Source organism: Lathyrus oleraceus, chromosome 6 (assembly GCF_024323335.1).
Source record: "Lathyrus oleraceus cultivar Zhongwan6 chromosome 6, CAAS_Psat_ZW6_1.0, whole genome shotgun sequence".
In the NCBI taxonomy this organism is placed as follows: Eukaryota; Viridiplantae; Streptophyta; class Magnoliopsida; order Fabales; family Fabaceae; genus Lathyrus; species Lathyrus oleraceus.
This window is the reverse complement of record NC_066584.1, coordinates 417,991,716-418,001,524: the sequence shown is the minus strand read 5'-3', so window position 1 is coordinate 418,001,524 and position 9,809 is coordinate 417,991,716. Positions and strand designations below refer to the sequence as shown.

The following is a 9,809-nucleotide window of genomic DNA, read 5'->3' as shown; positions in this document are numbered from 1 at the left end:
GTTCAAAAGTGGTTATCTTCCAAGAAGTCTTGCTAGTGGATCCACTCCTATTATTGGTAGGCATCAAGATAGTTGTGTAGGCCATTTATTGAACCTCCTTATGAACTTCTGTCAGTTGTACAACCTTCTTCTTAGGTGGTTTATGAACCACTTTTTCAGAATTAGAAGCAACTTGCTTCCTTTTTCTTGAAGGTTTGCACACACTGCCTCCAGGAGCATCGAGAATATCCTTCATGGTCAGAGTTACTCCAGTATCTTTTCTAACCAACTTAATGTATTCTATGATGAATTCAGGATTATCCATCTAAGAGATGGGTGGAAAGTCATCAATATAAGTAGTGTTGTCATTCATGATCTTGAGGCTTGCAGATGATTGTATCACATATTTCCTTTTGATAATGTTTATATTCCCTAGTACATCAGCTGAGATACTACTTCAATGTATTATCTCCATGTATTCATTAAAACTTAAGCTCATCATAGTCTCAACCAACCTACTATGATGAAACAGTTCAAAAAGAAGCCTTGCATAAGGAACATTTTTCTTATTGTGTTTAGTGATTTATTTGATAGCCTCGCATGTGATGAAAGATATAATCAAGAGATCTTCCTTGTTTACCAAAAACGAATCAATTTTTACATTTCTACATTCTACATTCTACATTTCTATTGATATTCCTTGTTTACCAAAAACCAGGTGAAGTACTTGTGGTCCCAAGAGATCTTATCATTTCTACATTCTCTTGGAATCAAGAAGCCAATCAATATTTTGAACAAGGGCCTGCATTCAACATGCATCTTCTTCACCTTTCCAAAATCTTCAAATTTGAGAAACAATTATTGCTTGATCACACCAGATTCAAGACTATTGCCTTTGGTGTTCAAAGAAGATATTCCAACGTTATCCGTATCCAATAGTTTTGAAATGTGACTTTGAGTGATAGTCATATTAACCCCCATAACAGTTGATCTTATCTCCACCTCCTTGAATTCCTCTAAACCTATTTCAACCCTTGACTTCCCTTTGAGTTCTTCATTCTCAACAATCTTCTGAGTCTCTTCAAGAGCAACATCACTTTCATCATACACTTCAGCCCTAACCCATATTTTCTTAACCAAGTAAGGAAAAGTAGGACCATTTAGCATCTCAAAATAGTCCTTCCACCCTTGAGCCTCAAAATAGGATTTTAATGGAAGCTCATTAACCCTAAAGGATTCAAAGTCGACAATCTGCTTAACAATCAACTTTAGATCTTCTTCTATAAGCATCAAGGTTATGGTCTTGGTTACGGGAGATTTACTAGAGTTTAGCACCATTGGAACAAGATTTGATGAAGATGCCATTACAATGGAGTTTAGGGTTCTATAGAGGTTTTTTTTTGTAAAATGGTAGTTTTTCTGAGAAGGCTAGAGAAGAAAGTGTTGGTAGTGAAGAGAGAGAATGTGTGTGTAGTAATGAAACATTTAATCGCCTTTGAGTGTAAACAAGTTTTTTTTAAGAAACAAATTAATGACAAATGGGCGCTAGACATAGTATTCAAAACATTTTCATCATTAACCACCGGTTATTATCCAATAGTTGAGAAACCAAGTGTCAGTAAACATTCCATATTCGTGACTAATAAGTGGAAATATGTCAATAATTCAATACCACTTATATGCTATTAGAGGAAACTAATCAAATTCCAAATATCATAGGCTGAGTTTCTCAGATGCTACTATTCATCAGAAGCTAGTTCAGAGCTTCTGACCATAGTAGCTTCTGATTATCATCAAACTCTGATCCTCAATTCAGAAACAATCATTAATATTTAACAAAATGCATGTTCATATTCTTTTTGACAAAATCAAAGATTTCAACAGTAAGAGGCTTGGTAAATATATCAGTCCATTAATGGTTCTATAATGTTGAATTTGATTATTTGTCAAACTGATAACATCGACATTATCATAAAAAATTGGAATACTGCTTCCACTTATTTGATAGTCTTTCAACTGATATTTCATCCAGAGTAGTTGCTTTCCTCTTTGCTCATGTTGCAAATTGGATGCATAGGGGTGCTCATGATCTTGCAATCATAAAGCTTGAACTTCTTCAAAATATCTTTTGTGTACTTAGTATGATGAACATAGACTCCCTCTTTACATTGATTTATTTGAATACCAAGGAAGAACTTCACCTCTCACATCATACTCATTTCAAATTCAGTCTACATTGTCCTAGAAAATTATTAGCAAAGAAAAGCATTAGTTGAAACAAATATAATATCATCACCATAAACTTGGAAAATTAAGATATCACTATTAAGTGTCTTTATGAAGAGTGTAGTGTCAACTTTCCCTTTATGAAATCCATTTTCTAACAAAAAAATACTCATTCTCTCATACCAAACTCTGGGAGCTTGTTTGAGTCCATAAAGTGATCTTTAAGTTTGAAAACATAATATGGGTGGACTGAGTCCTCAAACCCGAGTGGTTGTTTGACATACACTTCTTCATAAATGAATCCATTTAAGAATGCACTATTAATATCCATTTGGTATAAAACAATTGCATGGTTAATAGCATAAGAGATAAGCAACTTGATTGCCTCTAACCTTGCAACTAGTGCAAAGGTTTCAGAGAAATCTATATCTTCTTGATGACTGTAGCCTTGAGATACAAGTATAACCTTATTTCTTACTATGAACTTGTTTCTAAATAACCATTTTGTTCCAATAATGTTCTTCCGTGAAGGTTTGAGTACCATATTCTAGACAACAGTTCTTTTAAACCGATTCAAATCTCCTTGCATAGCCACAATCCTACCATCATCAGAAAGTGTTTCATTAATAGAAGCAGGTTAAGTCATTAAGAATAGTACTAACATTGAGTGGTTTTATCTATAAAGGAACCTTTTCTTTCTAGGACTATCTTTGTTTCCAAGAATTAACTCTTATGGATGAAAAGACTCATATTTGAAGGTCTTCTTGGATTGTGATGCATCTGAGGAAGCATCTTGTGCTTATTCATATTTGTCTATATCATGATAATCTTCTGAGGTAGGATCAACTTCTGGATCACCGACTTTAAAAGTTTTGATGGCTTATAAGCATCCAGCTTCTGATGGATTGTTAACTTCTGAACTTCCAGCTTCTTGACCTCTAGCTCCAAATATGTCTTCAAATACACATATTTCTAAAAAATTTTGAATTAATTTTGACATTTTATTGTCAGGCTCTTTGTCATCAAATTTGTTGTGTATTGACTCTTCAACCATATTGGTTTCAGAGTTCTACGCCATGTATGCCTTATAGTGTTCAGAGTGTCTCTAAAAGATACCCTTCTGAGCTTTAACATCAAATTTATTTAGATAGATTATTGTTTTAAATGTAACATGTACATACAAACTAATTAAAATAAGAAATATTTAGCTTTCTACCCTTGAACAACTCATATGAAGTTTTGTTTAGAATAGGTCTACTATAGATTCTATTTTGAACATAACATGTTGTGTTTACAACTTCTACCCACAAGTACTTGCATAAGTTGTTTTCATGGATCATGGTTCAAGCCTTTTTTTTTTGTAAATATCTGTTATTTCTCTCTACAACTCCATTCTCCGTGGAGTTCTAGAATAAGAGAAATCATGGAGAATTCCATGTTTTTCACACAAAAAATTCAAATGTCTAATTTTCAAATTCACCACCATGATCACTTCTTATCTTTACAACTTTAGATTCTTTTTCAGTAAGAGACTTCTTTGCTTAAGCACACAAGCAAGAGACTTCCAAGGCTCAAACACTTAGTAAGAGACTTCTAACAATCTACCTAGCAGATAAATGATTATTGGGAAAATACATTTAGTATACAATCAAAGGTGTATAAAGAATACACAACAAATAGACTCTTTTAAGGCTTAAGAATTTATAAGATATACAAGGATAAGAAATCCTAAGTTTCAACTTGTGCTATTGATGACAGTCCATTATTGCATGCATTTAGTCGAATAATCGGAGCAAAACAAGTAAAAGTTGAGCTAAAATGAAGAAGAATGACCAAGTAATGAGGAAAAATAGCTAAGTATGAAACTTGTGGACTTGGTGAAAATTTGAGTGAAAAAGGGAGCAAAATCGTGCAACCACTAGAATAATCACGCGCAACATTGTGCGCACGATAGTGACATAAAGGTTGCATCACGTGCGATGCAAAGTATCATGCGTGCGATAGTCACTTTTTTGCGATTTTCAGACGCGTTATGGTTCATTCTAACGCCTTTAAAAGAGGAATTTCTACACTTTCACAAGGGTTACGAAATTATAAGATCAAGGCACGATTTTGAGAGCACAAGTGGGAATTTTTAGAGCATTTGAAGCCATTGGAGGCCATTATTGAAGGAATTTCATATGTTATTTTAATTTATCAATTATGGTATTGTTAATTGCATTATGAGTAGCTAATCTTCTCTAGGTTAGGTTGTGTTATAATGAACTTATTTTATATTGTTGGATTCTATGTTGATTTGACTATTGTATGGATCTTTTGATCTATAATGTTATTCAATTGCTTATTGTTCTTAATGATATTTATGTGTGATACTCTTTTAATCTGATTTTGGACACATAAGGAATACTGACAATTAGTCTATGTATTGGACCTAGAGCAATTGTTGTACTTACGCTGGTTGAATAGGAATATGAGACCCCGAGTAGTGGCATAAAGAATTAACGTTCTATACATCGCCTAACCCTGCTTACGCTGGAGGAATAGGGATATAATGCTCTCAGTAGTGGTTAGTGAGTTATTTTGTGAGAGATCGACTATAACTGTTTTGTTAATTCGCTGTGGTTTTATAGTGATAAGACCATTCATACAATGAATAAAACATCAACAATAGAGGAATAAGGGATTCTAAAACACAACTTAACTGCTTTTGTGATATTGTTTACTCGTTCATCTACTTTTCGCACTGAAACTCGAAAATCCCCTTTTTTTACTAGTTTTCTATACATTGCACACATTTTGTCTTGCTTGAAGACATTCCTTGTTGATTCGATTTTTTTATTACTTCGATATTATCGGCACACTTGCTGAGAATTCATCAACTATTATATTGAGAGAGTAACTTCTCTTTTGATGTCAATTGGTGTATATATGTCTATCTTCTTCAAGACTTTTAGCTTCTTAAATAGAGAAGAAAATAGTCGTTGAAGATGCAACACAATAAAGTCCTTTGAGAAACTTCAAAAGAGACCCTATGATGTTTCACCAAATTGTTAGGTTAGATGAACACTAGTTTAAAAAACATTTGCTACAAAAAGAATTAGCAGTTGTATCCTAATGAACTCTATGAAGAAAATAGAGCTTAGGCTTTCATGTGACAAAGTATGTTCAGAGATGAATAGTGACCTATTAGGGTCACCTTGATCCTTGCGCTTTGACTGACTCATGTTCTGATCATTAGAAACAGACTTCTTCAAAGTCTGTACTTCAGATGCTGACTCCTTCAGACTCTGGTCTTCAGACATTGACCTCATCAAAAGTTGACTTCTTCAGAGTCTGATCTTTAGCTTTTGATCAATCAGATTTTGGTCTTTAAGTTTCTCTTTAAATATTCATAGTAGGAACTAATACTTGTATTTTATATTAAATTTTAGTTTATGATTCTGCACACTCGAACAAACATTAATATACCCAATTGTTATTTAAATACATTCTTATCATCAAAACCTAAAGGACATGGAGCAAACCAATTTTATTCCAACAACCTGAATATATATATATATATATATATATATATATATATATATATATATATATATATATATATATATATATATATAATATATATATATATATATATATATATATATATATATATATATATATATATATATATATATATATATATATATATATATATATATATATATATATATATATATATATATATTTATATATTCAGTCTATAATTGATATAATTATTCCTAGCTTAATTATAGAATTTCTATTGTACTATAGAAGGTATATATATAAATTGATTTTGAATCCTTTTGTTTTGATTTTTTTTTTTAAATAATGTAACAAAATTGTGTAAAAAATTTTACAAAGAAATCTTTTATAAAAGATTCAAATATAAACTTGATTTAAACAATTATTTTTAAAATTTTATTTTAAATATTTCATCAATTTATTTTTAAAAAATTGGATATCAAAATTTCAAAAAAAAAATTAATTTTGATCTATTTTAAATATATTTTTTTTAAAAGTCATTTGAAAATACAACTTTTTAAAAAAAATTATAATTTCGACCATCTTTTGATCTTCAATAATATATATTTATATTATAGGATTTTAAAATTAATCTTTCAATTTAGAAAAAACAAATATAAAAAATTTATAATATTTTAAAAAATAGTTTTATAAAATCCATTTTTAAAAAGTAAAAAATAATCCATTTTTTTAAAGTTTGTTAAACAAATAAATTGATTATTCTTTGCACAACTTTTATCAAAAGAATCATATTGTAAAATAAATTTATCAACGTGTCTCAATTCTCAATCAATCCGCCAAAAAGTATATTTTGTTGATACAATAATTATAAAGTTTGGTGACAAATTAATTTGTGAATGATATGATTTGTTTTGTCACCTTACACTTCACCTCAACGCAGAGGGAAAAGAAAAAGAGTCCTTAAGCGTGAGTGTTGGTTTGTTATACCAGCCATTTTGCATCCTTTAATTTAGAAAACATTGTTTGGCTACTTTGTCTATCAAAAAGGGCCATGCCTCAATGTTTTGAGAAATGCTTTAAGGGTTAAGAAAATTATATTAGTTTCTAAATTGCCACTTTTTCATGATTTAGAAAGAGAGTAATGCATGTAGAATCACTATTAGGCATACCTAACTTATAGGTTTACTAGTGTATGATGAAAGTCTTGACTCATTAATATTTACCCTTTGATTAGTTTCACATTTATTAGCACTTAATTAGTGATCAATCCGATTATTAGAACTTTATTTGGCTAACTTTCAACCCTCTTACTTCTTTTTTGGTAATGCAAATCTTCCGTAAGACGTCCTAAAAGATTATGGACTTAAATGTGAATACATCTTGTAAGTTGATGTGAATAAATAAATAAATTAGGTAGAGGTCTTTCACAAAAGTAAAACAACTAATTTATTCTAAATATTAAAATTATTAATATTTTATTTAAAAAAAAAAAAGAAATCATAGTGTTTTATTGTATAAAATAAGAATTAATAAAGTTATATTAAAAATTATTATTAGTTTAATAAAGATTAAAATGATTAATTTTATTATTAATTAAATAATAATATTAAATTAAAGCAATCACAGAATCTATTAATTTATTGAACTTGAGTTAAAAGATTTTAAGTTGCTGGTCCAAATTTAATAATTGCCAACAATATATTTTATATCTTTCATTATACTAATAAAAATAAATTAATAATTTTATATAAAAAATTATTAAAAAATCATTATAAACATTAAAATTTTATTTTAATAAAATTGGTCTTATGTTGGCTCTAGCAATATTTTTAATTTAAAATAAATTATTAATATTTATAAAATAATAATTTTATCAAAAATTAATTGATATACATCAATATTATAAAAATATTTTATACAATAAATTAATTGTAGATATTCATTTTTTGTAAATATTTAACTTTTAATTAAATCATATTTAAAAATGATTTTCATGTAAACTTTTTAAACTAACAAAACTATATTAATTATTTTTCATAAAAGTTATAAAAAATACTATTATAAATTAAAAGTTTATTTTATCAAAATTTGTCTTATATTCCATATTTTAGATGGTAGCTGTTAGATTTCCATGGAGGTAAGTAGGTAACTAACATAGCAAGGGAACGTGAATATTTTGTTTTTTCCAGCGAAGTACACGTGTGTGATTTGTTCTACCAGTCTGTCCTTGCTACTTTTTTTATTTTTTTAGTTTTTAGTCATGTCCCCTTATTGAAAATAAAATTCCAAAATACCTAAAATTAGAAAAAAATTACTCAATTATCCTATTTTTTTTTTAATATGTTCGTCCATTCATTGGACGAAGACATGAAACCAAATTCAACCAAAAAGGAGTTCGGTCATTGGTCGTGAGGTTAATATATATATTTTTTCTTTTTATGTTATCAATGTTCTCCTCCTTTTATTGGTTGACGTTCCACACAAAAAATGCAGAGTACCCTCGACCATTTAATGACTGAACTCCCTTTTTAAATGGGGTATTTTGAAACTTTTTTTTAAAGTAGGGTATTTATGAAGAAAAAAAATCAAAAGTGGGGCATGACGGAAAACAATCACTTTTTTATTTTATTTTCAATTATTGTAGCAACTTCTAAGTCTTTGATATACGTTAAAAAATTAATCTAAATTGAATTGATTTAATTATAATTTTTAAGAAAATTAATTTAAATAGAATGAATCCAAATTATAATTCTAAACGGAATCATTTTTTTTAATAAATATTATTAAATACTAAATATTCTGTCATTAGTGTTAGAACAGAACTGTAACAATGAATTTAAAATGAAAAACGTAATTCTTTTATTGATGTTTTGCTTCTCTTAAATAGCCTAAGTACAACTGAAAAATCCTAACATTTAGGAATCAACTACTACTTAGTTCTCCTATAATATAAGACTGAATTATTCAACTAAAGACATGGTAAAACCCTAACAAACTAAATTATTCAACTACAGACCTTAACAAATCCTTCCCTAAACTGCATGCTGAGAGCAAAGCAGTTTAATTAGGAACCTCCAGCACTCCTAGCATCTTCCTTAATCTTGTGAATGTGTCGAGCTTGCTTAAGTGGCTTTGTCATAATATCGGCTACTTGATCTTGTGTTCCACAATGTATCAGCTTCACTCTTCCCTCTCTAGTTTGATCCCTCGGATAATGAAATCTTACCTCAATGTGCTTGCTTCGACCATGAAATACCGGATTCTTTGAAAGTTGAATTGTATAACTGTTATCACATCTAATCACAATATAATCATCATGATTCTTTCCAATCTTGGCAAGTATTCTCTTCATCCAAATTCCTTGAGTTGCACATGATACTGCTGCTATGTATTCGGCCTCTGTGGTTGACAGAGCAACAATGGGCTGTTTTTTTGAACTCCAGGCAATGACTCCTCCACACATTAAAAAAACAAAACCTGATGTACTTTTACGATCATCTAGATCACCGGCATAATCGTTATCTGTATATGATAGCACTTTCTCATCTCCTCCTCGTCTGTATAGTATTCCAAACTCCATGGTACCTTTAATGTATCGAAGAATCCTCTTTACTACCTGAAAATGTGCTTCAGTAGGTGCAGACATGTATCGACTAGCCAGACATACAACAAACATCAAGCCAGGTCGTGTAACATTGAGGTACATTAGGCTGCCTATCATTTGTTTGTAGAGTGTGATGTCTACCTCGGCTCCTCCTCCTTTCTTTGAGAGTTTCACACCTGGTACTATGGGATTGTTCACTCCATTGATGTTCTTCATACCAAATCTGTCAAGAATATCTCTTGTGAACTTTCACTGACACATGTAAATTCCCTCTTCTTTCTGCAGCACTTCCACTCCAAGAAAATACCTCATTTTCCCAAGATCAGTCATATCAAAGTTTTTTTTCATTGATTCTTTGAATGAAAGAAACACTCTTTCACAGTTTCCAGTGAAGATTAAGCCATCTACAAAAAGACTGACAATCAAAATATTACCTCTGTTTTCAGTTTTGATGAACAAGGTGTGTTCGAAGTCACACTTTTCGAATCCCTCT

The 9,809-nt window shown here is 30.0% G+C and overlaps 2 protein-coding genes across 2 annotated transcripts; both read right to left on the bottom strand.

Annotated features, from left to right (window-relative positions):
• Positions 1-837: 837 nt before the first annotated feature.
• Positions 838-1,344, bottom strand: LOC127096005 (uncharacterized). Its single transcript, XM_051034636.1, has one exon. It carries the CDS (start codon positions 1,342-1,344, stop codon positions 838-840), a length of 507 nt encoding a protein of 168 aa, XP_050890593.1.
• Positions 1,345-8,776: 7,432 nt separating this feature from the next.
• Positions 8,777-9,532, bottom strand: LOC127096004 (secreted RxLR effector protein 161-like). Its single transcript, XM_051034635.1, has one exon. It carries the CDS (start codon positions 9,530-9,532, stop codon positions 8,777-8,779), a length of 756 nt encoding a protein of 251 aa, XP_050890592.1.
• Positions 9,533-9,809: the final 277 nt, after the last annotated feature.

Excerpts from the sequence above, each read along its gene's own strand:
- LOC127096004 (XM_051034635.1), bottom strand. The coding sequence starts at position 9,532 with ATGAAGAACATCAATGGAGTGAACAATCCCATAGTACCAGGTGTGAAA.
- LOC127096005 (XM_051034636.1), bottom strand. The coding sequence starts at position 1,344 with ATGGCATCTTCATCAAATCTTGTTCCAATGGTGCTAAACTCTAGTAAA.